At 40.3% G+C, this 27,992-nt stretch overlaps 2 protein-coding genes across 4 annotated transcripts in view; both read left to right on the top strand.

Annotated features, from left to right (window-relative positions):
• On the top strand, positions 1-27,748 carry SLC5A3 (solute carrier family 5 member 3). 2 transcript variants are annotated; one of them, XM_032276964.1, is made up of 2 exons: positions 1-170; positions 21,964-27,748. In XM_032276964.1, exon 2 carries the CDS (start codon positions 22,296-22,298, stop codon positions 24,450-24,452), a length of 2,157 nt encoding a protein of 718 aa, XP_032132855.1. In that variant the 5' UTR covers positions 1-170; positions 21,964-22,295; the 3' UTR covers positions 24,453-27,748. The 2 variants fall into 2 exon arrangements, with proteins under 2 accessions (XP_032132855.1, XP_032132854.1); XM_032276963.1 differs by lacking the exon at positions 1-170 and adding an exon at positions 530-658.
• Positions 441-27,992, top strand: part of MRPS6 (mitochondrial ribosomal protein S6) — a 67,894-nt gene continuing 40,342 nt past the window's right edge. The window contains exon 1 of one of the 2 annotated variants that reach the window (XM_032276965.1): positions 441-658. In XM_032276965.1, coding sequence (XP_032132856.1) covers positions 614-658 — 45 coding nt within the window. In that variant the 5' untranslated portion in view covers positions 441-613. Of the gene's footprint in view, positions 659-5,313; positions 5,333-27,992 lie in introns of those variants that run through there. The other variant, XM_032276966.1, reaches the window with a different exon arrangement.

Below are 27,992 nucleotides of genomic sequence, written 5' to 3'. Positions count from 1 at the left end.
GCCGCGACCCCGCCTTCTGTCGGGAAGGTCCCTAGCGCCCGAGAGTCGCGGGCGAGGGGCGCGCGCACGGACGAGACCGCACCGCAGCGCACGCGCACTGGCGGGCACTCACTAGCCCGCCGCCCGGTAGGAGACGGAAGGCATGGAAAGTTCCAGCCGATTCTACAGCTGTAGGTAGCAGGCACGGCGGGCGGCGGGAGGCGGGGTGGGGAGAGGCAGGGTCGCGAGGGGGCGTGCGGCCGCCGCGAGCCGTTCGGAGCCGAGTCCGCAACGCTGTCCCTAGTCCCTGCCGGCCGGCTGGGCTGGGGTCCCGGCGGGGGCGGTGCGGCGGGGGCGGGGCTGCGGAGGGGGCGCGGCGGCAGCCCACGGGCGGGGAGGGGGCGGGGCGGCGGCAGGGAGCGCGGGTGGGGCGGGGCGCGCCGAGGGGGCGTGGCGCGGCGTCTGCGCAGCTGCCAGCGCCTTTAAGCCCGGGCTCGCGCGGCCGGAGCGTGCTTTCGCCGCCCGGGAGCCTTCCGGCTCAGTAGCTTCTAGGTACCCGTCGTCCCCGCTGTCCCGCCCCTTCGCGTCCCGGGAACCGGCTCGCTTCTGAGCGGCACGCGTCGAGCTTCCAGGCATGCCTCGCTACGAGCTGGCTTTAATCCTGAAAGCCATGCAGCGGGTAAGTGACCTTCCCTCAGAGCCGGTCTTCCCGCGCGGGCACCCCCGCCGTCGCTAGGCCGCCGTCCCCCCGCGCGCCCTGGCCGCGGGACCCCGGGCCTCCCTGCGGTGCCCGGAGGAGGCCGGGGCGGCGGGCGGGCAGCGGGCGGCAGGCGTCCGCGGGGTGGGGGCGCGCGTGGGCCGGCCGGGCCCGGCCGCGTGCGCGCGGGAGGCGGGGGTGTGCCTGCGCTTGTGCGCGGCCTGGGAGGGTGTGCCTTGCTAGCCGCCGGCCGGGCGGGGGGCGGGGCGGCCCGAGCTGGCCCCGACCCCGACCCTGATCCCCGCGCCTGCCCGCGGGAGTCCAGTGGAAGGTCCGCGGGAGGACACGCGCGAGCGTTCAGCCCGGCTCCGGCCAGTCCCCGCCCGTCGTGAAGCTGCCTCGTCGCCGGCCCCGTCGCTGCCGCCTGCTCCGTCCCGCTCCGCCGCCCGCCTGCCGCCTGGAACGTCCGCGCCCAATAAAGCGTTCCTTCAAAGCGTGTTTGTGCCGTTATCTGTATCCCGGTCGCTTGCAATCGCTGTCATGTTAAAAAATCTTTGACTTTTCTTTTTCTGACTTTAGCGAAAATCCCGCTCCGGGTGTCCTTAGCCCAGTTTCATTCATCCAAGTTGTGGCCTTTCTTGCGCCTCCAGAAGACGCTTTCTCCCCCCTGCTTTTGATTGATCTTGAGGTAGGGGATTACAGGTTTGGAGGGATGCTAAAGGAAGCAGCAGCCCACTCCCTTCAGGTGACGGCGTGGCCAAGGACAGGGGCCCGCGGCCCGGAGGCAGCTCTCTTCGTCCTCTGTTCTGGGTCAGGTACTCCTCAAGTCGTCGCCGAAATCCCCATTCTCCCGTGAATTTGGAATTCGGTAACGTAGTGTGGTGTATTTTTTTTTTCTCCACCAGGTGTAATAAAAATCAGTGTACCACGTCTGAAGTTTGGAAGCGCAGCTTCCCACACACAGCGCTAGCGGAGTGGACGAATTTTTACGTTTGAATCAGGCTCCGGGTCAGTTGCAAGGAGTATTACCAAGTTTGGTTGAACTTAAGCTCAGTTGATAAACCAGCAATCACGGAGTGTCGGGAGATTGTTTGGAAGTGTGCTTTGCACAGTTAACTGGGAAAGGACGCCAGTGCCTCTTTATCAGGTCCAGACAGCCTGGCCCGGCTTTCCATTGTGCCCCCAGCTTGTTCTTCATGGATTTGGGAGAAGTTAAGTTTGTATTGTTCACCCCCTGAGTATCCCTCTTGGTCCTCCTCCTCCCTTACCAGGATATACAACTCAAAAAGGATAGAAGCAGTGAAAAGGAAACATTATTAAAAGAGAAGATTTTTAGTTATGTGGAAGTTGTTTAAGCCCTCCATTTAACCTCTTTTTTAGGAAATGTGGAACCTGTGAAATTTGTTACTGAAATTTCTTTTGTTTACTTTCCTTGTGTTGGGGAAGTAGCAGGTGATACTGAAAGAGGCAACCTGGAGGCATAATATTTGCTCATTCCATAAACCTTTGAAATGAAGACTTGAGCTCCTCTCCTTTGTTTTGGCTGTAGTTGCCAAGTATCTTGGTTAACATGGCTGCAAATATTAGTTAAATGTATTTCTTTTACCATGTGGCTTATTTTTTTATGTTCTCTGATAACCGGGACTCCTGGCCTTTGGATGTGGAGCACACATTTTTTACTCTAGTTCACATAAACGGAGTGCAGTTTAGTTAAAATAGTAAATAACCTTCCTTAAATGTTTACATGACGGCAAGGGGCAAAAAAACAAAAACAAAAAATCCCCTAGAAAGTAGGGTGAATTGCGTCTTGGAGAAAGAGGCCCCATGGCAGGAGACAAGGTTGTAACAATGGTGAAGCTCTGTTGAGATCCTTGACCTAAATAAAGTAAGCTTAAAAAAAAAAACCTTCTCACTTATTTGTTCAAAAACGTTATCTGTAGCTTGTAAATGTGTAACAAACACAAAGACTTCCAGGTTTTATGCCAGTTTTCTTGCTTTCGGTTTAGGAAAATAGGATTCTAAAATAGGATGAGTATTTGGGGGAAACGAATTTAAAAAGTTAACTCTAGGCTTATGAAATGAAAAATGTGACTAAGCTTGCACACCTGTAGCAGGCCCTGGAGAAACCACAGTTCTAACCTGAGGCATTTTGTGCTTGTGTTGCAAGAAGGGGGAATTATTGAAGCTCCTCAATTCTGAGTTGCGCATCTTTCACGTTTTTAGATTCTGAAATGTGTGTATATCTTTACCCCTTTAATACGATGTATTTTCCTTTCTTCCCCCAAATCATTTTTACATCTTGGAATTGAGGAAAATGCTGTCTTAGGCAACTTTAACAGTGGATATGGAAGTTAAGAACTATAGTTTTTCCAGCCTTTTCTTGGACTCCCAGAGCTATTCTGTTTCTTCTCTGTGCTTCTCATAGCCTGGAGAGCATTCTTAGTCTCTTTGGAGAGTGTTAACTCCTCCCCTGTTCATTACTTTTTTTTGACCCTAGTTTGATTCCTTTAGATTGAGCTTAAAAATTTTTTAAATTAAAATACAGGTCCTATGCGGGTTCTCACAGTATCTGCATTGTAGCAGAGTCACTTGTGGAAACTCCCATTGAAAGATTTCAGAGTGTATTATGTAGAATAAGTTCTATTGAACTGTACCATTGTACAATTAGTCACTCAGAAATTCCAATACTATGTTTTTCTCAGTTTCCAAGTGGGAGTTGATTATAATGAGTATCTACTTTTGTACTTCCAAGTTTGGGCATTTATGAATGTAGATGTTAGCCTTCCTAAGAAGAAATGTATTTGCAGGTATTATTCAGCTTGATTTTTTTTTTTTTAAATGTGTGTATATAACATTATTTCCATTTTCTCCCTACTTTAACATGAGAAGTAGGTAAAAGTGTGGTTAAATTCTGAGCTATGACGGTAAAGTAATGGATGTTGTGACACTAGGCTTTTAAGGGTGACAAGCAATTTGAAAACGTAGCTGCTTAGACCAGTCTTAGACCATGTTTATAGAAGAGTCTCCAGAATAAAAAGATTTTAAAAGTCCTGTTACACCCATATCAGATAGCATCAAGGGAGTTTTATTCACTTCTGGAAAACACAGTATTCAAAGGCTGTAATGTGAAAGGACGTAGCCACAAAGGAGACCAAGGCTGCAGTCCCAGGTAGTCTCATTTCAGTATGAGGAAGGCCTGTGACAATGGAAAAAGAAATGAATTTCCTGTGAGATGGTGAGGTCTCTATCCACCTCCACCCTGCCCTCCTGCAGAGAGAACTTTGAGGTAGATGAGGAGAAGGGGGTCATGCATTTGGTGAGTGCCCTCTCTTGAGAGTGGGAAAATGGTTGAAGCCCTTTGGTTTCACTTGATAATTAGACTTTAAAGATTGGTATTTCAGTTAGTTTAGTAAAAGACTGAAGTGCCAATACATGAATAGTAGAGCCACATACTGTGTAACTTAGAGGAGCTTAGGAAAAAACTTTGTAGACACTTTTTATGCCTTGATGTACAGGAAGAAGAAACCTGAGGAAAGAAATCTACGCAGTACTTACTGCTTGGTTACTTATTTTAGGGACACTAATTACATCTCATGCCCATTACCCAGAAGGTGTTCACAGTTAGCATATTTAGATTTATGAAAGCCCTGGGATAATACTTTTCCTGAAATCTCACTGCTGTTCAGGAATTTTTACATGAATTAAAGGTTAATGGCTTAATAACTAGTTCACTTGTTAAATGATCTTATGTACAATAAAATAGCATATATATCCTCTTGTATGTATTTTTCTAATAGGAATAGAGTAAATGGCTGTTTTGGAAATCTTAAGTTCTTATTAAACAGATTAGTAATTTTTATGTTCAATACTCAAAGCAGATTGTATTTTACATTAACTCATTGAAATAGTACTTTGTAGCGTAAGGAATTTTATTATGTATTCTGAGCTTAAGTTGTGACTTGGTTTAATTTAAATGTAGCAAAGTGTAAAGATAATCATCTCCTAAAATGTAGAAAGCAATTGGTTTTCTGGTAGAATGGTGAAGAGTTTTTCTCTAAACTTGAGCCTTTTTTGATTAGAACACCTGGCAAAAGGTTTTGTATTTGTTCTAGAGTTCTGTTCATGTTAGGATGTTCTGAAAGTAATTCCTATAAAGTGCCTGTATTTCAGATACCTTTTGAAGATGGAGGGTGCTGTTAAACTCATGTATGGGTCAGGTCAACCCTAGGTCCTTGCAGCATGCTTGGCAACCATTTGATAACTAGGAAATAGTGAATTTTCTGCTGTGTGTTGATGGGAGACCTGAGTTCAGAGTCATAAGTTCAAACGGAAACATCCTGCTGTCAGGTGGTCGTCTGGTTTTCTTTTTTTTTCTTCCCATGGGCCCTCCGTAAACAGCTTAGCCTTGTGTCTTTAATAATCTCTGTTTATGTTTTATCTGCTTAAAACCAGGCAACTTAAAATAGTTACCCAATAATAGAAGACTTGACCCTGTGGACAATATTATACTTTCATTTGGTATTAAATTTTCTTGGGTTACAGCTTATTGCCGCAGCAAGCTATTGAAGAAGGAAGGAGTCCTGTTCCTGCCCCTGAGCTACAGCTAAAGTACAAGGAATGGCTTGGGGGTAAGGAGTCCTTCCTCACCAGATAATGGTTTGTATCTATGGAGACTGCTTGTCAGAAGTTGACATTCTGCACTAATTTTTCTTTCTTAATTCATACATTCAATACTGATGTTTCTAGATTTTAAAGACCTAGGTTATATCTAGTATTATATACAGACTGCTATTGAAGCTTCTAACCTTTTAGATTATAAAACCACCTTAAAGAAAATTAAGAGTTCAAAAGCAATGATGGGGGAATTCTGAAGTAATATTTTTCGTCTAGTGCCTTTGCTGTGTTTGTCCTACTACATGTTTAACTCATTTGAAAGAAACCTGGAATACCGGAATGGGGTTTAACATCAAGGTGGAAAGAAGGGTAGAGAGCGGATGATAAAAATACGGTGTGATTACTCATTTTATAAAGAGCTGTTGCAATTATCAAACTTTTCCTAATTCGTGTTCTTAGCTTTGTGTTAGAATTTCCAATATTTTCATGAGTTTGTTTTTAGTGGAAGGCAGTAGTTTTAAGACAAGTGTTGTTAACACATGCAGTTACCTCTTATTTAGGGGAGTCCTTTTTTAAGGAATTAGTCAAACGAATGTCTGGTAAGTTATCAACTTATCTAAAGGAAGAACTACCCTTGGGTTTGGAAAAGGCCGGTTAATTCAACTGCTTATCCTTTTTGTTGCTCTTAGAGCAGGGGTTGGCAGCCTGTGGCTCCCGGGCCATATCTGACCTGTCACCTATATTTTTATGGCTTGTGAACTAGGAAAAGATTTTACAGTTCAATAGGTGGGGGAAAAAACAAGTTTTATGACAGTAGAATTTCATAAAACTTTCAAATTTCAGAGTCCGTAAGTAAAGTTACATTGGAACATCACCCTATTCTTTTTACATTTATTATCTGGTCCTTTACAGAAGAAATTTGCCAGCCCCTGATTTAAAGTATATAGACACAATTTGCTAGGTGCAACATTTTTCTTGGCTTCCTACGGTGCTGTTTTCTGATGTTTGTCCCTTGATTTCTTCCTCCTCTTTTTTTTTTTTTTTTTTTTTTTTTTTTAGACAGACTCTTGCTCTGTCAACCAGGCTGGAGTGCAGTGGTGCAATCTCGGTTCACTGCAACCTCTGCCTCCTGGGTTCAAGTGATTCTCGTGCCTAAGCCTTCCAAGTAGCTGAGATTATAGGCATGCGCCACTAGACCCAGCTAATTTTTGTATTTTTATTATTTATTTATTTTTTTTAGTAGAGATGGGGTTTCACTGTGTTGGTTAGGGTACTCTCGATCTCCTGACCTTGTGATCTGCCCACCTTGACCTCCCAAAGTGCTGGGATTACAGGCTCTCTTCCCTTTATGTACAATTTATTTGACCTTCGTATGGATGATTTCCTGTCTTTTTTTTAACAGGCTGACAATTCTGGCTTTTCCTGCTGTCTTCTGTGCTGGCTATAGCCTCCTGAAGGTCCCCTTGGCATTGCAGACTCAGTGTCATTAAATACTTAACGTGTTGCCTATTCCAAAAGTTGCCTCTGTTACTGCTTATTTCTGTTCATTGCTTCTTTGTCTTCTGTCATCTGGTGCTGAACAAATCCAGTTCTTTCTATTCCTGCATTCTCAATCCCATATAGTCGTCTCTGCCCTAGTTGAACTGATCTTGTTTGTTTCTGCCTTGGAGTCTTGCAGTTGCTTAGCTGGTGTCTTCTGACGTGCTACCTAGAAATATGCTTGTAGTGCAAATATACGTCCTTGAGATACTTTAAAACAACTAAATAGGTGCACTTTTAACAAGGAAATAGTAGAAAGCATTGTTAAGTGATAGCTTTCTGATTCCCATGCTAATTGATTGTATCAACAACACTGTTGCCCAATTACTGCATACTTTTCAAATACATGAAGCATGAGGACTCATCCAAGGCTGCCTCTGATATGACTCCCAACTTGTTTTTTTTTTAACCTCATCTTTCAGGTTTTTTCCACCCTATTTTATATAACCAGTAAACAGAGTTGTGCAGATCCTTATAAATACCATTACCTTTTATTTTGTTTGGTGCTGGCATCATGCTGCTTTTCTGTTTGGAGTGCCCTCCCTTTCCACATTACCCCACCACCTCCATGGAAAACTAGTCTCATGTTCTTCCAAGTTCATTTTAACCCATTTGGCACATTAAACAAATATCAAGGACCTGCATCATTAGGAGCATAGACTAATCATTCCTTGGTTGCAAGGATCTTATCACATGTCTCCCATCACACGGATCACTTTCTACTTTATATTACAATTAATTGGTGAATGTGTTTTACCTCCTTTGCTAGATGACAAATTCTTGAGAGTTGTCTTTCATTTCTGTCCTGCCATGCTTTGCACATATGGTAGATACTAAGCTGCCTTGAGTTAATACTGTCATCTCTCTAAAACGGTGCTTGCTATGATACAGCGTGTTGACCTCATGTGCTAGTTGTTTGCTTTCAAGTCAGTGCACTTCACTCACGCTGGGCGAGTTGTATGCTTACCAGAAGTTGTGTTGATTTCCAAGACTATTTTATGACAGGTAATCTTCTGTAAAATACTTTAAATATCATGTGAGCTGATGAAATGAGTGCAAACCTTTATTTCCTGAAAACCAAGTTGGATTCTTTGGGAAGACTTGATAAAAGGTGAGTCATTAAAATAATGGCCTTAGAATTAGATATGGCTGAAGTAACTCAAAGTTTGAGAGGAAAAATAACAATAGAAGAATTCTGTATATGGAGTGTTCTACTAGGATCTCTTAAAACTTCCCACTTTCATGAAGCTGAAACTGGAAATTGTAGATTATGCCATTTGTAGATGTTGCTTAGATCAAGCAGAAGGAACTCAAATCATCATTGATCCCATTCTGCAAATGCTTTGACGCCCATATTGAGGTTTGCAAATAAATGTATGTTTGTGTGTTAAATAAAATTCTTAAGGTACGTATATATGGTTTTATGACTGGATATGGCTTTGGGTATGAAGGCTTCCGTTTTAGAAAAGTGCTCTGATTTTTTTGTTTTCTATTATAAATGAGTTGAAAAACCTTTTAAGATCTGAAATGAAGATACTGCATGTGTTACCATAGAATAAAAAAAGACTGGCACTGAGAGACTAGAAGGAGCTTTAGAGGAGATGGAGTGGGTTTTGGATTCTAGCACGTACTTCCTAAGGATGTTAATCTTTTTGGATCCTCAGTTCCTCCTTTGTAAAATGGAAGTAATTAATTTGGGAGGGCGTTTGAAGATGAAGTGGTTAAGTGTAGTTCTGACATTAAAGTAGCTGTGATCTCAGGCAAGTTGCTGTGAACTCCATTGCCTAGTTTTTCATTCCCGGTTTATTGATGAAGAAACTCCAAAAGAGGAAACATACCTAAGTTTATTTCCTCAGAATCCCAAACTAAGTCACACCTGAAATACTGTTCTTGTTCAGTAAATGTTTGAATTAGTGGTGTTGATGTTTCTACTCTGCTCCCATCTATTATTGCCATGATGGGTGTGGGCCTGGTTTTGCTAGCTTTTTTTCTGTCATCTTATTAACATCCAGAAATCCAGATTTTATAGGAAATCTGTTAGTTTTTTTTTTTTTTTTTTTAAAGATGTTGCCAATTAATTGAAGAATACTTAGGTACCATGGATCGAATGTAATGTGTCTATAGGTTGGGTTGGTGCTCATTTCATAATCTAGATATTCAGATAATTAGCTGTAGGTGGCCTGTAAACCTCTTAGCATTTATGTTGACAAAGCCCACCTTGTTAATTGGTCACTGGTTTACAATAGGACTAATTTCAGTGATGGCAGTTCTTTAAAAGTAGTATCTATAGTTTTGGATTGTTGGGTTGTATGTGTCCATTTACGCTAAACTGTGGATGTAGGCTTCAGAATTACACAGTGTAAACTGTCAGGGAGTGATATTCATAGTCCAGTTTTTCTTTCAGTGTCTGCGTGATTGCTTATTTTAAACATGTATTGGTACTATTTAGTTTGTACCTATTGTATTAACCTCTTAGGTGTTTGAAATACTACTGGCATGCAAAGATTGCTTTGTTTAGAAAATATTGTTTTTGCTCAGTGTGTATCTGTGGAATTAAAAGTAGCTTACCCATGATCCTGGAAAATAGTATTACCACAAAAAAAAGTTGAGGTGCTGTCTTAGTAAAGAGTATAGAGCCAGGGGGGTGATGACATTTTTATTTTTGACCAGGCTTTGTGTTTCCATAAAATAGAAGCCAAGTTATTAACTTGACTAACCCTTTTTTTCTTTTGTTTTTTGCACTCCCACTCCAGATAGATAACATCAAATTGCAAATAAAACTAACTCAGATCCCAGGTTGTTCTTATCTAAACCTTTTGATCCATGGTACAATTAACTTGTTTTGCTTCCCCTTCCAATCATTTTTACTATGATTACAGTCAAAGGTAAGGGAATTTCTATCCACTTTGGGCATACTTCAGTAGAGGTTGGTGTAGATGAAAGCTTAAAAATGAAATTGCAAGTGAAAGCCCAAACTTAGCAAAACTTTGTTGGAACCCTCAATCCTCATAAACTGGCATTTATCTGCTTCTGCCCCAGAATCGAGAATTACTGGTTTTGCTTTTGTTTAAACTTCAGTTTTTAAAAGTTTCTTCTACCCTACCCTGGTGGTTAACTGCTTTGTCAGATGAAGAATCCAGGTGCAAGTTGCTGTGGATATATAATCCAGTTTGAGAAAATTCTCATTGTGGTGTTCAGAAGTACAGTGTTGTGGTTGCATTTCGGCTGCTGGGAGGATGCTCCTGTGAATCCATGTGTAGTCTTTGCTTCTGTTAGAAAGGTGCCAAATCAGTATTAAGTTCCAGATATCTGCTCCCTTTTCAGTTTGTGCTCAGATGTCCTGTGTATGAATTCTGAATGTAAAACATCTGTTCAGTTTGGTTTTGATTCCGATTTAAGGTGAATTTCTGTTGCTCAGTTGAAAAGCTAAATTTGAGAGCAGGCTCTTTGTCAGGCATGTCATAGGAAAAGTGTATGGTACTGAAGAGTGTGAGTTTTTCTGGAGTGCAGTGGTGTGATCTCGGCTCACTGCAACCTCTGCCTTCTAGATTCAAGCAATTCTCCTGTCTCAGCCTCCCAAGTAGATGGGATTACAGGCGCCTGCCACTATGTCTGGCTGATTTTTTGTATTTTTTTGAGAGACTGGGTTTCACCATGTTGGTCAGGCTAGTCTCAAACCCCTGACCTCAGGTGATCTGCCCGCCTCAGCCTCCCCAAGTGCTGGGATTATAGGTGTGAGCCTCCATACTCTGTGTGGTTTTGTTTTTTAACGCTGTTAAGTAAGCAAATGGACCCAGTCATGGGTTGTTTTGATTGCCATTCTTCTGTTGGTGTACTGCTTGCCTTCTGTTTTGTGTACAGTCATATGAGAAAACAATTGTATAAAGTATAATATCTTGAAGCTTTAAGACACTAAGTTTCCATTAGGGAGTATAAGTCTGGCAGACTTTGGTAGCACTGTTGGTTTCATGGGAATGCCATTCTCATGTGTGGGCTAAGTAGGGGCCAGGAGTTTTTGCAAATTCTGTGTGTGTAAAAAGATTGAAGAAAACATTTTTCCTAATGTCATTTTCTTAAGTATTTTATCTGATTAGGATGGACTCATTGCAAACTATTGATAATTTCAAGATTTCCTATCATCTGGCATCCAAAGAAAACAGATGTGATACTATTTCTCTGGATTTCTGTATCCCTCTACTTGTCCTATGTTTGCAATACAAGAGGAAAAAATCCAGCTGCTTTTATAATCTGGAATACCATGCTTCTGTTTTTGTTTCTTAGGTTTAATTCAGGACATAATTTCTACAAGTCCCGCCAAATACTGTTAAAGTTAACCCTATTTGTGCTTTTACTTCTTGAGCGTTATATTCTCCAAACCTAGGGGAAAATTAGAAGGTTTCAAAGTTTTCCAACTTAAAGTGTCTTTCAGAGGAAATACCCCAATTTCTGAATCTTCTAATTATAACTTGGCCTGGAGAATTAGAATATGATCTAACAGGAAGATGCTTGTGCCTAGGTTTTCTACCTTAGTCACATGGAAAAGTAGAAACTGTTAGTATCTGTTCTTTCTAGACACAGTTTTTTTCTAGGAACATAAAATTGGAACCAAGTAGGCTGAGAACAAAAAAAAACACCACCACAAAGTTGTGACCTGGTTGGATGTTTTACCTCTACAGCAACTATAAACTTTATAGTTGCTAGCCTTTGAGGGAGGATAGATGAGTTGGTTAATAATGCCTAACCTTAGCGATTGATTGAAGTAGGGGTGCAGGGGTAGGTGTATATATGTATTTAAGATATATATATACACACACACATACATATTACACACATACATAGATATATAATTCTCTTGAATCCTCAGCCATCTTAAGGTTAGGTAGAGTGATTTCCATTTTACAAATGAAAACTGAAGAATTAAAACACAGACTTGGGCATATGTAATGGTAAATACAGTAGTTTAATGAAACTTCGTATTGTACCCATCACTCAGCTTCATCTGTTAATTTCCAGTCTCCTCGCTTCTATTTTCTTAAAATTTTTTCCTTTAATTTCCCTTGGCTACCATGACTAAAAAAAATTCAAACTGTAAGAGCAGTTCATTTAACACATGTATGATTTTAGGCTAGATCGCTAATTGTTAGAATATGCCATATTTTCTTTTTGATAATCTGCATTATTTTGAGAGTTGCAGACATCTTGACATATTTTTCTTAGGAATGAGGGAGGGCCTTCTTCCTAACCACAGCATAGCCATCACATTCAAAATTGACATTGATACAATGCTACCACCAAATGTTCAATTCATATTGAAATTTACCCTGTTCTCCAGTAATACATTTTAGTGTTTTAATTCAGTATTCAGTCAAGGATCATATATTTACTTGTTTAGTCTCCTTGAACAGTTCCAAAGACTTTGTCATTAATATCAGTGGCACTTTGAAGAGCTTTGGAGTCCAGGCCCGCTGTTTTGCATAATCCTTCACTTTGGAGTTGTCTGTAGTTACATTTTCATGATTAGAGTTAGACATTGTTGACAAATGAATATTCCATAGGGATGTCAGTCCATCACATCGGCAGGCTTGCCACTTTGTTAAGCAATCATTTGGTTATGTGGCATTCACCAGAATGCACCACTGTAAATGTACCCTATTTCCCTTTTGTATTAAGTGATCTATGGAGTAACAAACCTGAAACTGAATATTTTGTTCTCCAACAATCATTAGTTTTAGCATCTGTTAGTGACTGAATTGTTTATTGCAGGAGTATTTTAAAGCAAACGTAGATATATCATTTCATCTCTTAAGTAATTAGTATGTAAGAAATAAGGACTTTTAAAAAACAACTGAAGTGACTTTATCACACCTAACTACAGTTCCATAACATCTAATGTTGATGTTCAAATTCCCTGAATTGTCTAAAGTGTCTCTTAGAGTTTTGGTTGACTGTGAATCTAAATAAGGTCCACAAGTTTTGTTTACTTAATGACCTTAAGTCTCTTATTCTGTAACAACTTCCCCCACTCTTTCCCTTTCTGGATTTGGCTGATCCCTTCTGCTGTTTTTATATGTTCTATTCCAGGCAATTTCTGTAGACCCATAGGTAGAAATTTAATTAGATTTAGGTTTTGTTTTGTAAGAGTACTTAAGTGGTCTTAGGAGGGATAGATCACATCAAGAGGGCACATGTCTGCTTTTTAGAGATAAAATTAATTGTTGGTGTGGGTACAGATGTTGTCAGTGTCATCCATCCATTTTGAAGCCCTCCAGCAGCCATTCTCCTGATGGTTTTAGCATCCCTGTACTCATAGCCCAGGTGCATCACTTCAGGTCTTACCAATGGTGATTTTTCTCTTGCATTATTCCGTCTGCATCAGCTGGATTTTATCTGACGTGTGTTTATTTCTAGTTTGTGTGTGTGTGTGTGTGTGTGTGTGCCTCTCCTGAAAAGTGTTGTAAAAGGATGCATTCTTCTTTATTTCAGAGAGGGTGTTCATGAACTCCCTTAGTGATCCTCTCAAATGTCCTCAGTTTTCTCATTTGTAAGTTGGGGATCATTATGTCTGCCTCTTGGGGTTTTTGTGAGGATTAGATGAACTCAAACATATAGTGCGAAAATAGTGCTTGGTGCATGGTGTTTGATAAATGCTAGTTACTAAGTTAACTTATTTAGTTTTGTGGGAACTCTGAATGCAAGTGTAATGGAGAGGTGAAAGGAGGAGTTCTTCATGAGTTGACATCAGGGTGCTTGGGCTTGTGTCGAGTGAGCTGAAGGGAACTGTCGTTTGCAGGCACTGACCTGCTCTTTCAGCTGTGTGGAAACAGTTGCCAGACAAACACACACAGGGATGGTCTACACATACCACTGCACACTAGGTGGTGGGTGTCGACAATTGCAATGGTAAAACCTGGAACACATTCCACAATGGAGTTAGCACAGTGAAGGGAAGTGGGCCATTCTTGTGGTAGGTTGAGAGAGAGATGGTGGCTCCAGATACAGGTTTTTACTATGTCATGGTCCACTGAGTTTTTTTTTTTTTTTTTTTTTTTTTTTGGACTGGAGTGTTGCTCTGTTGCCAGGCTAGAGTGCAGTGGCACAATCTCAGCTCACTGCAACCTCTGCCTTCTGGGTTCACGTGATTCTCCTGCCCCAGCCTCCCTAGTAGCTGTGACTGCAGACGCTCGCCACCACACCCAGCTAGGTTTTGTATTTTTAGTAGAGACGGGGTTTCACCATGTTGGCCAGGATGGTTTCTATCTCTTGACCTCGTGATCTGCCCGTCTCCGCCTCCCAAAGTGCTGGGATTACAGGCGTGAGCCACAGCTCTCGGCCCCACTGAGATTTTTATCTGAATGAACATAATTGTCTAGCTCAGTTTGCCTTGTCATTCCACACACCCTCAACTGGAGCTATTCAAGATTGCAGATCACTGGCAGGGGAGGGAGGAGGCTCTTTTTCTCTTTAGGCCCCTTTAATCTGCGTCTCTTGTTGCTTAAAAAACCCAATGTTGATGGTAATGTAGGATATTGGAAGTTTAGCAGTCCTGATGGTGAAGAACTTAGTTGTTAATATTTGACTTGTTTATTTAACAAACATTTGGGCACCTGTAGTGTGTAAGATGATGTTCTGAACACTAGGACACATCAGAACAACACAGACAAGATTCTGTCCTCTTGGAGTTAACATACATGGTAGTGAGGAGACAGAAAACACATAAGTTTTATAGCATATTAGGTGTTGAGTTCAATGGATAAATAACAAGGCTGGAGAGGAGGCATTGAGATGGTTAGGGAAGTTACTTTTGTGCAAAGACACAGAGGAGGGCAAGTTTTATGGAAATCTGGGGGTATAAAGTTGCGGAATGGCCAGTCCCAGAGGCAGGTTTGGTCCATTGCGATGAAAGGGGTGACTCCTTGCTGTGTTAGTTTCCTATAGTGGGCCAAGGGCAGAAGCATGGAGACAAGGGTCCAGGACAGTGATCGGTATGAGATGGGATGGTGATTGGAACCAAGGTGCTAGTAGTTGTCTTTGATTCTGGATGTATTTTAAATAGAACCAACAGGCTTTGCTGATGGATTGATTGCATATGGGTTGAGGGGGAAAGTGAGCAGTCAGAATGACTAAAATTTTTGGACTGAGCAATAGTGAGGATGAAGTTACTATTCTGAGATGGCGAGGATTGGGAATAGAACAGGTTTTATGAGCAAAGGCAAATTATTCATAACCCTGAACAACAGGATAGGCAACTACAACACTTCGTCCATTAAGAGCAGTGGTCTGTAGATTTTACTGTGAGAACCCTTGCATCTGTAGATTGTACAGCTAATTCTTTTAATGTTTTAAAGTTGTGGGAGTTGTTAAAGATTGGCTCAGATAGAATCATATAGCCCGTGGTAACCGGGTCAAGTATAGAATAGACCTTAAGACTTACTATTTTTCCCCCTTTGGTGGAATGACTAATTAACACTGTTAGGAAGAATGAAGGCAGAAAGCCTTGAACTTGGATGGTGAGAACATCGTAAATTCTGGTCTTAACAGCTGGCTCATCAGGGCTTTGCTGCTGTATGTGAAGTCTATGCCTGGGACTACTTTTTGCTTTTAGTCTCTTCATTTTCTCCATACACATCCATTCACATGATCACACAAAGAATTTCAACTGGTTTTTATCTTATGTGCTGTTTGCAGTCTTATTTTGTTAACAATTGCTACATAACCATCTTGGGTTTTCTCTTCAAGCACAACTTTTTAACATGCATGATCTTGAATGATGAATGATCTTTTATCAGTATCATTAGTGTTTCTGTCTGTCAGTAAAGAAATGTCCTTTTCATCAAAGGTAGTATTGCATAGTGATTAAGGGCAGAAGCTCTTCAGACACATAGATGTGAGTGCATGTCCTTGCTTTAACACAGACAGCTGTGGCCTGGGGTGAGTTATGTTACCTACCTCCTTGGCTTCAGTTTTCTCATTTGTAAAATAGTCATAATAATTGTACTTATCTCATGGTTATGAGCATTAAGTAATGCAAGTAAAACTAGACACAGTCCCTAGATAGTGTTAGGACTTAGGTTAGTGTCAGATTTTTTTTTTTTTTAATTTCCATTATTTATAACTCATTTATCTTTGATAAACAATCTTTTACAAGCAGATAGTGTTAAGCCTCTTGAATTCTCATTGAGTTACACAAATGTTTGGTTGCGATTACATGGTAATAGGCACTACTGCTCTGTTATTTCATATTTTCTTTTCGAGTTAGTCTCACTCTGTCACCCAGGCTGGAGTGCAGTGGCGTGATCTCGGCTCACTGCTGTCTCCGCCTCTCTGGGTTCAAGCAATCCTCTCACCACAGCCTCCTGTGTAGCTGCGATTTCAGGTGCATGCTACCACACCCGGCTGATTGTTGTGGGTTTTTGTTGTTGTTGTTGAGATGGGGTTTTGCCATGTTAGACAGGCTGGTCTGAAACTCCGGGCCTCAAGTGATCCACCTGCTTTGGCCTCCCAAAGTGCTGGGATTACAGGTGTGAGCCACCCTGCCCAGCCTGTTGTTTCACGTTTTCATTTATCTTTAAGAAAGTGGGTTGTTGGAGTTTGCTTCAAATGTGATCTAGTATTCACATAAATGTTAAAACCAGTAGTAGTTTAATAGTTGTTCTTTCCTCCCCAACTGCCATATCTAGGTCTTATTTCTCTGAAATTTCTTTAAAAAAAATTCATGATGAGCCAAACTTATTGATAGTATCAGGTTAAAATGAATAAAATGAATATATCTTGGCGGAGTGTATATGGATGAAGTAAATCTGGTGGTTTATGAGCTTTTCTAGGTGAATAAGATTTTGAGGAAATGGTTTACTTGGGAAATTCCAAATCCATTCTTAACCCCTCCTGCTCCTGCCCCAGGAGAAACTGATAAAAGTAGAGCTGTTCTGGTGGTAGAGGGTTGGGAGGAGAGCCACAATCCCTCTCTATTCTGCCTCCACTTCACTGTCAGAATACAGCTTGAGCACTATTTGAGTCCAATCAGGGCTTCATATAATAACTTTTAAAAACTTGAAGGGTGCAAGTTTAATAGAAATGTTTTGTCAAAAGATTTAAGGGCAAATTCTTTATATTTGAGGGACAATTAAAACAATATGGTACAGGTTGAATATCCCTTATCTGAAATGCTTGGGACCATAAGTGTTTTGGATTGTGAGATATTGCATAGTACTTAGTGGCTGAGCATCCCAAATCTGAAAATCCCAAATCCAAAATGAGCATTTCCCTTGAGCACCATGTCAGTACTCAAAAAGTGTAGGATTTGGGAGGAGCATTTCAGACTTCAGATTTTTGGATTAGGGATACTTAATCCATAGTGTTGCCCTTACCTCCACTTACATTTTAAAACTGGCTGGAGTTCATGTCAGTTATATTAGAGAAACCTGCTTTGCTGTTTGTGTCATTGATGAACCATTTCAGACTTCAGATTTTTGGATTAGGGATACTTAATCCATAGTGTTGTCCTTAGCTCCACTTACATTTTAAAACTGGCTGGAGTTCATGTCAGTTATATTAGAGAAACCTGCTTTGCTGTTTGTGTCATTGATGAACCACTGCAGTATCCTTGCTCCACATTTTTAAGGTCAGCAGGGGTTGAGGACAGTCCTGTGTGAGTATACATACACTTTGCTCTAAGTACTGGTAGTCTGTCCACCACTGGGATTTGCTTTCCTAGACCGTGAGTCAAGGTGACAAAAGAAGCATGTAGGAAAAGTCTTAAGAATTTTATGTAAATTTTTTCATTTTGTATTTTACTTTAAGTAGGAGGTAATAGTTGATGAGATAGTTGGGAGTCTAAAATGTTGGAAAGAACTGCATCTTTAATGCATCATTTTATCTAATTCTTCTGTATAAATAACTTGTGAAGATTCTAGTATGCCTTCCACATAGTTGACAGTTTCAAAGGAACCAGTATCACTTCTAGTATATTCAGTTTGTAGGGAGTAAACTGATGTTTACTGAACCACCTTCGGATTGTACTAGGCCATACTAGCTTTCTTTGTGTTACTTATTCCTTATTAAACCATAAGGAGCGAGTTGGTTTCATTTTAAAAGCCAGACAGTTGAGACTTGTTGAGGCTCTTTGGAATGAAGTTGTTGCCTGAGATCCTGCAGTTAAAAAGTGACAGAGCATGGAATCCAGCCCTTCAAAGCTGTGCTGTTTTCTTCTGTACCGTGATCTTACAGATTATGAAATCTGTCTGCTGGGGTGGGAAGAAAACAAGCTTAGGTATGCCCTTTTTTTTTTGGGTAGGTTACACAAACGTGTTGTAATTCAGGTAATTAGGTTTTCAGAGGTGTCTGTGTGTTCTGTAACTTTTAAATTATTAGCTAGTTAAGTGAAGATTATTCATTTGGATCAGAGGATAAGCTGGGCTCATCAAGCCTACCATTGACAGAGTGCTGGGCTAGACCTCTCATACTGTACCTTGAGTGGGTGGTTTGTAAATTGACTCCAAAGCTAAAGAGGTGATTGGTCACATTTAAGGTTATTGTATACCACCCTTTGCAGGCCTGCGTGTGTCATTGAACTTATGACTTGACTGAGTTTAGGAGATCATTTTCCTTGTTCCTTGTTTGGTTTTTATGGCATATGGCAGGTGGTGGTGGTGTTTTTTTTTTTTTTTTTTTTTTTTTTGATAGAGTGCCCGTATATCCTGCAGTTTACAGAATTATTGTTCCAGAATAATTTTCTGGTTTGGAAAGTAAATTATGTGGTTATCCAGATAGTACAAGAGAAATCTGGTCATTATAACTAATTACATTTTGGTCAACATGGTTATATTACCTTAAGGAGTGCTTATTTAAATTTGGTCTTACCTTTTTTCTCTTGTTTGGTCAGATGCAGCAAATATTTATATTTACATTTCTCTATTTGGATTAATTCTTCAATTGCAGTTTAATTTATCCATATAAATGGAATAGAACCAAAATTGCATTCTAATTCTGTGCAAAACAATAAAATACTTTCCGAGAAGGATGCCTTTTCTTTTGGGAAGAGGGGGAATCTGCTCTGTTTCAAAGCACCTTTGTGTTTGAGGTTTGGCTAAATACGTCCATCACCACTAGAGGACTGCTGCTTTTGCATTCTACCAGTATTACTCCCATTACAAAAGTTTTTTAAGGAAAAAAAAGTAGTACCAAGGAACCCGTCTACATGCTTTTCATAACTATACCTATTTTATTGTCTCAAAATTTTTACTTGAGAGGTTTTCCTGAATGGTGAACTGTGTGTGACAAAAGGCATATATAAATATAAAAATAACAAGTTAAAAAACCTCATGTTAGCTGAAGATTCTTCCATGTATATTATTGTAAAAATAAGGGAACCCTGGAACCCAGTGCTCATTGTATTTTATTGAAGAAATGTTCACTTCTTTAAAAGGAAGGAAAACATATGCATAACTTACTGTATATTTTATTTGGAACCATTTTTAAGGCATGTATAGTTTATCTCTTGAAGACTGAAATTCAAGGCTTATGACTATGACTAGAGTATAAAATTTAGCTGTATTGCATTATAGTATTTTATATATTTCTGCAAACTAAATTGACCTGTTTTTGGTTTTGTTTTTCCTTTCCCAGTCTTTACCAGGTGCTGGTCTATGGATGTATTTTCTTTAAATAGGAAAAAATCTAAAAACCTACCCACAGACTGGTATGGTATCCAGTGAGAAGGGAACTGTCCACAGTGGCTTTGAAGGATCTAAGGAAACCTAGTCAGAGAGTTGAGAATTCAGCCTTGAGCTAGTGTTTGGCCATTCTGCTGCTTCTCCTGTGGGCAGAGCGACTTTACTAAGAGAATTTAAGAGTTAGGGCTAGCATGAGAGCTTGATGCAGTTTGAGCATTCAACAGCCAGCAGAATATAGCTTCTGTATCTACCTTGCATAAATCAGAATTGACAGTGAAAAAGTGTTACTGATAGTAACAGTGCTTCCCAGTGATTGAGGAAGTGCTTGTTTTCTTTTTGAGCACTTCGTTTTCTGAACATATAAGCTGCAGCAGCTACTCTGACATATACCCCATTCTATTCCCCCCTGCCCCCAGATAAAACCAGAAATACCCACTGTGTTTTTCTCTCCCTTCTTTGGAAAGCACATGGTTGCTGCTGCCATTGGGAAGAGTGATACTCCATCAGCCAGCTAGCCTCCTGAAAATTGAAACAAGTGGCCAGAGGATGACTTGGATGGATGTTGGGTAGCAGAGAGAGCCCTGGAGGCAGGGTTTCGTAACTGCAAACAGCAGTTTTCATTGTAATTGATGAGCTTCCCTTATGCAGAAACATTTAAAGGTACCCTTTTAAATAATGTTTACTAATCATCTGATTAAATTTTATTAAAAATTTAGATTCTTCATAATGTCACAGTGTTTAAAAACTTGAAAGTGTTTGGGGGTGGGGAAGGTGGTCATAGAAATATGATCAGCTTCAGGATTTGACATGTATGAAATGATAATACATTTCAACTTTTAAGTTTTTTTTTTTTTTTTTGCTTTTCTCTGACAATTTTATTTATGCCAGCCATTGAGACTTAGAAAGGATTTATTTAAATCACTTTTCATAGCACAATTATTGTAGTGCTTAATGCTTTAAAAAGGCATACAGATGGCATTGAGACATTCCTATCTAGGCAGTTTTTTCTGCATTAGACCTAAGAACCTAATTTTGTAGGGCAGTAGTCTCCAGGTATTATATCTAGCTTCTTTTGACAGTGAGAAGTGTGTTTTAAAGTTTTTAATACTGTGGTCTGTTTTGAACAGTTTTGAGAAGAGGTGGCTTTAGTATCATTTATAGGACTCAAAAAGAAAATGCCTTGGAGAAAGTATGGAAAAGCATTCTGCTCTGAGGTTGCCTTATTGCAAAAGGAGAAATCATTTAGAAGTTCATATTTGGAGGGCATTAGGTTGAATAAAAATGTTTTTTCGTGTTGATCTATCAGCTACAATTACAATTAACTTCGAATATTCAGAATTTGTCTCTTTTTTCAGGAGAAAAGCCATCAAATTAATAAATTTAATTTTAGGTAAATTTAAATGTCTGTTTTGCAGAGTGGTTGTCTTAATCCAGAACTGAAAAATTCCTGATGGTCTTACTGAAGATTTATCTAATGGTCAACAAATATCTGTTTTGTTGAGGTTTGGTGGACATAATAATCATTTTTTAGTCTTCAGAAAACTTTTCTCCTCCTCCATCTTTTCTCTGCTTTCTATACCCTTCAACAAAAAGCATTAAAAGGAAAACATAGTCAATAAAGTCAAACCTTTAGTCAGTGCCTTTATCTTCTCAGAGATTCTCTTGGAAATACTGCCTGACGAAAAGGAAGAGAAGGAAATTACCTCTTCTAAAATTTTCTTTTTATCTTCTTGCAGCATCTTCTAACTAGCAGAAATAATACAATTTTCAAGTTGTTTTGTAAGTTGGATGTTTCTGGTTTTGTGTGGAATGTCTTGTTTCCCATTAGGGCAGTGGATGTCTCACAAGTTCTAGGTTACTGTATGACAACTATATCCATTTACAGACATTTAAGAAGCGTTATAACAATGTATTTCCAGAGAGTAGGCAGGACTTGATTTTCTGTATTTAAATTTTCTGAGGCAGATAACATCTAGTAAACACCACCTGCCTATTCCATCCAGGACCCTAACTAGCCATAAGGTTAGCCCCAAACTCTGTTAGGATTCACAGTATTTTAAGGTTCATTTTTGTGTCCTTTATTATGAATATAATTAGTATTTTCTCCCCTTTCGGGTGCTTTAAGATCTTAATACCTGTTCCAATATGAGACTACCACAGTAAGACAAGAAAGGGCAATGCTGTAGTAGGCAGTCAGTTAAGCGCTTAAGTTAGGCCACTTTATTATGAGGTTGATGAGTTTTTGTCCTTAGTTTGAAATGATTAATATTCTCACTGACAGAAGTATCAGCTGTGATCACATAGATTGCTCTTTCCTGTGGAACTGAAGTGTATTTTAAAAGTTTTTTTTTTCTTTTTATAAAGAATGTCTTGTTGCGCCGTGATTGCTAGACTGAAAGTTTCCTCATCACGTGGTGAGACCCTCCTCTAATTCAATCTTTGTCTTTTGTCTTTGCTGCCTTGCAGGGTTGGTACAGTAGGCTTCACTAGACTTAGCTGCAACTCAGAATTTCTCCTCCAGCACCTGAGTAAATGCTGATGGTCTTGTGGAGAGTGGATTAAGAGTACGAGCTAAGTTCTCAATCCCAATTAAGAAGCGGAAAATTTAAACTGTCTTCTTCAAAGTTTATCACAACCACCACCATCAAGACAGCAAACCAAAGGACAAAGACTTTGACCTGCTGTGTTGCTCTGTATAGTCCAGTTCACGTATGGTTTACAGACTTGGCTGGGGTTACTAAAAATAAAAAAAGTTGGACACTTCTGTCATTGGACGCTATTATTCACAAGTTACCAGAATGAGAGCTGTACTGGACACAGCAGACATTGCCATAGTGGCCCTGTATTTTATCCTGGTCATGTGCATTGGTTTTTTTGCCATGTGGAAATCTAATAGAAGCACCGTGAGTGGATACTTCTTGGCGGGGCGCTCTATGACCTGGGTAGCAATCGGTGCCTCTCTGTTTGTGAGCAATATTGGGAGTGAGCACTTCATTGGGCTGGCAGGATCTGGAGCTGCAAGTGGATTTGCAGTGGGCGCATGGGAATTCAATGCCTTACTGCTTTTACAACTTCTGGGATGGGTTTTCATCCCAATTTACATCCGGTCAGGGGTATATACCATGCCTGAATACTTGTCCAAGCGATTTGGTGGTCATAGGATTCAGGTCTATTTTGCAGCCTTGTCTCTGATTCTCTATATTTTCACCAAGCTCTCAGTGGATCTGTATTCAGGTGCCCTCTTTATCCAGGAGTCTTTGGGTTGGAATCTTTATGTGTCTGTCATCCTGCTCATTGGCATGACTGCTTTGCTGACTGTCACCGGAGGCCTTGTTGCAGTGATCTACACAGACACTCTACAGGCTCTGCTCATGATCGTTGGGGCACTTACGCTTATGATTATTAGCATAATGGAGATTGGCGGGTTTGAGGAAGTTAAGAGAAGGTACATGTTGGCCTCACCCAATGTCACTTCCATCTTGTTGACATACAACCTTTCCAACACAAATTCTTGTAATGTCCACCCTAAGAAAGAAGCCCTGAAAATGCTGCGAGATCCAACAGATGAAGATGTTCCTTGGCCTGGATTCATTCTGGGGCAGACCCCAGCCTCGGTATGGTACTGGTGTGCTGACCAAGTCATCGTGCAGAGGGTCCTTGCAGCCAAAAACATTGCTCATGCCAAAGGCTCTACTCTTATGGCTGGCTTCTTAAAGCTTCTGCCAATGTTTATCATAGTTGTTCCAGGAATGATTTCCAGGATACTGTTTGCTGATGATATAGCTTGCATCAATCCAGAGCACTGCATGCTAGTGTGTGGAAGCAGAGCTGGTTGCTCCAATATTGCTTACCCACGCCTGGTAATGAAGCTGGTTCCTGTGGGCCTTCGGGGCTTAATGATGGCAGTGATGATTGCAGCTCTGATGAGTGACTTGGACTCTATCTTTAACAGTGCCAGTACCATATTCACCCTCGATGTGTACAAACTTATCCGCAAGAGCGCAAGCTCCCGGGAGTTAATGATTGTGGGGAGGGTATTTGTGGCATTTATGGTGGTGATCAGCATAGCATGGGTGCCAATCATCGTGGAGATGCAAGGAGGCCAGATGTACCTTTATATTCAGGAGGTAGCAGATTACCTGACACCCCCAGTGGCAGCCCTGTTCCTTCTGGCAATTTTCTGGAAGCGCTGCAATGAACAAGGGGCTTTCTATGGTGGAATGGCTGGCTTTGTTCTTGGAGCAATCCGTTTGATACTGGCCTTTGCCTACCGTGCCCCAGAGTGTGACCAACCTGATAACAGGCCAGGTTTCATCAAAGACATCCATTATATGTATGTGGCCACAGTATTGTTTTGGGTCACGGGACTCATTACTGTAATTGTGAGCCTTCTCACACCACCTCCCACAAAGGAACAGATTCGTACCACCACCTTTTGGTCTAAGAAGAACCTTGTGGTGAAGGAGAGCTGCTCCCCGAAAGAGGAACCATACAAAATGCAAGAAAAGAACATTCTGAGATGCAGTGAGAATAATGAGGCCATCAACAACATTATTCCCAACGGGAAATCTGAAGACAGCATTAAGGGCCTTCAGCCTGAAGATGTTAATCTTTTGGTAACCTGCAGAGAGGAGGGCAACCCAGTGGCTTCCTTAGGTCATTCAGAGGCAGAAACACCAGTTGACGCTTACTCCAATGGGCAAGCAGCTCTCATGGGTGAGAAAGAGAGAAAGAAGGAAACGGAGGATGGAGGTCAGTACTGGAAGTTCATAGACTGGTTTTGTGGCTTTAAAAGTAAAAACCTCAGCAAGCGGAGTCTCAGAGACCTGATGGAGGAGGAGGCTGTTTGTTTACAGATGCTGGAAGAGACTCGGCAAGTTAAACTAATACTAAATATTGGACTTTTTGCTGTGTGTTCACTTGGAATTTTCATGTTTGTTTATTTCTCCTTATGAACTTATGGATATGGTGAGACACTAACTTAAGACAATACTGACTGGTCTTTGGGGAAAAAAAGTTATGTAACTGTTGCATCTCTCAGGCATTGTTTACGCTGTAGGTTTTAGCCAAATTTTACTTAGCAGAAAATCATCTATTTACAGGACTTTATTTTCCCAGAGATGGATGAAAGTAAATCTTCAACTTAAATGAAGCAAAACCTAACAGACTGAATTGTGCAAATGTGGTTTTAAATTTTACATACCAAAGTAAGGAGAGACCAATTATTCTCACAGAGCACTTAGAGCAGAGTATATGTTAAGTTACCATGAATTAAGGTATACTGTCTGCACTGCCAAGTCTTGGCAGACCTTCTTACCCTGAAGTGTAGAAGATTTGCTCATTTCTAAAAAATTTTTTCTGCCTCTGTAATCCCTACCATTTAAAAAACCTGATTTTTTAGACATTGTACAATCAGTTATGTACTGAAAATCTAATGTGCTTGTGTGATACTTGTTTCAGGACAAGTTTGTTTGCCAGGTTCATTTTGTTAGCATGAGCCTAGGGATTCAGATTGCCAAAAGAAAGACTGTTTTCCTCTAGGTATTTTTGTACCACAAGTATATGGAATGTTAGGGAAAAACATTGTTCCAGTTCCTTTTTTTTTTTTTTTTTTCTACTTGAAGTTGAAGTGAACCATACTGAAATGAGCAACAAGTCTGCCTGTAAAGTTACATGTCATGATTGTATTGTTAAATAATTATGGGGGAGAAAATGAAGTAAATGTTGCTGATGATCCCCATATTTATTGATCAGATTAAGGTCGTTCATATAGTTTGGAAATGACCAGCCCCCAAGTAGTGTTTTACTAACTTATGCTAAACGGATGATTCCTCATATATTCTGCTAATGTTCTAGCTTTGTTCTTGTTATTTGGAAAAATTATTAGCCATATGCCTTCCTTGGTGGATCCAGTTGGAAGATATGTCCAGAAACCTGAAGAAAAATTGACGCTGCCTTTGTGTGCTGGATTGCTCTACTTGATATATCAAGGTTGAATTTTTAGAGGGAAAATTTAATTCTGTTATCTTATTTCATCCTTGATACATTTTTCCCTGATTTTTTTTCCTCAAAAGACTTGCCATCTGTACACAGCCTCTTCATTTTTGTTATAGTAACTTGGAGTATGAGGATGTTTCAATGCAAGCTGGCCATCAGTCACAGAAAACTCAGTGCATACTTTACTGTTGATAGGTTGTCAGTATAGTCTTTCTGTAGGATGGATAGCATGTTTGAGAGGTGCCAAACAAGAACTTTTGGGGTTAGTAGTGTATCTTGTGGAGGGTATTATAGGACTGTGTAATTATAGAATTCTAACTTGACGTGGCTTGGCACCCAGTTGCAACATCTGTGGGTGGGAATCTTTTTCACAGGCTATTTCTCCTTAGTGGGTACAGGGTACAAAAGATGTTAGAGAAAAGCTCTACAGATTATGTACTTCTGTGTCTTTGTGTGCTCAACACTGTCCTTTGTCCTCCATGAAAGATGAAAGAAGCAAATTATGTATGTACTTTCTTTGACTTTCTTTAATCTCTGATACTTTTTAGATTGCATGATTTTACTAGGCTTGTATTTAGGGAAGTTACTTTTATAAATACTTTTGTAGATTTTGAATCAAAACTCAGTCTTGATTTTAATTTTTTTGTAGTCTGTAAGCTAGTTTCATTATGATGGACTTGATTAGTCCACAGTTAATTTTAGAAATTATCAGGTAGTGTAGTGTCTTCCCATGATCAGGAGGGTTTCTGATGGACTGAGTTTATAAATGAAAAAATAATTTATGTACGAATAGCATGTATTTCTGAAGAGCTTAGAGTGCCTTGTAGAGTTTTTTTCTCGATTTTATTCTTGAGGTTTATAATTTGGGGGCCAAATAGAGACCATCCTTTCCTTGTTTGGAGGTTGAGGCTGTGACATGTCCAAGGTTATAAAGTCTTATTTGGGAAGAACAGAAATCAGGTCTCCAAATCTGGACTCATGGTTTGTTCAGATGTGTCTGGACAAATGATTGTCAGTGTTTTGTTCTGTTTTCTCAAAGGAACTGATCTTTCCTTGAGACAACCTTTTGGTGTTTGGATTTTTCAAATTGCCATTAAGTTATAAGAATTAAAATTTTCTTTGAACCACACTGCTGTGTAATTTGGCAGTGATAATTGACATATTAGCCGGGCAGCCTTTCTATCTCTTCCATATCCAGCATAAATGCCTAGGAAGTGTTTGTGATTTTTTTTTTTCCTCCTTTTATTTAACATTGAGTCCTAGTAGTTTGGAGAATTAGGGTCCCTCTACCTTCTCTCTGCTCTTGTCTTAGTAAGATACATAAGGTACGTCATCTTGTGTCTGTGTGTATATAGCAGTAGGTCAAGTTTAGAGTACTAAAGTCTGTAAATAAGGAATGACTATTAGCATATTCATTAGAATTGTTTATTCTTGCCAGTATAAACATCACTTTATTTAGACGAAAGTCCCTGAAGCTTGTCTTTCTTATTGCTTCCCAGTAATAGATAATGTGCTCGAATAAGTATGTGAATTGCTGATTGCAACTTCATTCAGGGACCAGTCTTCAGTCTATATTTCATTAGAATGATTGTTGCTGGAATGAAACATGGACTGTCTTAAGCTAGCAAAATGTTCATACTTTACACTGACTAAATGGGTTCTAAATGACATTGGTTTTTAGACATTAACGTGCATATTTTTATATTAGCTCAAGCTAAGGTTCAGAATTGAAGATTGATACTGACTAGAATAGCTAAAAGTCAAAATGAGATGAGGACGCTGGTCTTGGAAGGTAGAGAAAAATACATGTCTTACCAGGTGTTAATGGTATCCCCGGTTCTTAGACTTTTTTGTCTTCTCAGGCAATTAAAATTAGTCTCATGATCTGATGAGAAGAGCGTATTACATTTGGTATGCTGATTGATTATTGTGTATTTTGTGGGACCTCCAATTTCCCTGGTCATCTTTCAGAATATTCTGTTCTGCCACCCCCAGAGAGTAAACAGTTGAGTCAATTTCTTCCCCAGCTACTCTTTCCTGGGGTTAATTATGTTTTGTCTTTAGGTTAGAGAAGCATCAAGCAGTAGCAGTGGTGCTGTGTCCTTTGGCCTAAATTCAATAGATGTGATCTCCTAGGGCTTCCTTTTCACTTAGCTCAAAGGATCCATTGTCTTTTGGCACAAAGAGGCTGGCCAGGGTCATGTAGCCATAGCTCTTAGGGATAGTACCTCAAGAAATTAGCTGGGACCCATCAGTTTTTGAAACTTCACATTTTAAGAACTGAGTTGATGCCTGGTATGGTGGCTCACACCTGTAATCCCAGCACTTTGGGAGGTTGAGGCGGGCAGATCACCTGAGATCAGGAGTTTGAGACCAGCCTGATCAACATAGTGAAACCCCATCTCTAGTAAAAATACAAAAATTAGCCAGGTGTGGTAACATGCGCCTGTAATCCCAGCTACTCGGGAGGCTGAGGCAGAATTGCTTGAATCTGGGAG

Source organism: Sapajus apella, unplaced genomic scaffold (assembly GCF_009761245.1).
Source record: "Sapajus apella isolate SASKATOON/1434 unplaced genomic scaffold, GSC_monkey_1.0 scaffold8, whole genome shotgun sequence".
Lineage (NCBI taxonomy): Eukaryota > Metazoa > Chordata > Mammalia > Primates > Cebidae > Sapajus > Sapajus apella.
This window is presented reverse-complemented; position numbering and strand designations above follow the sequence as displayed.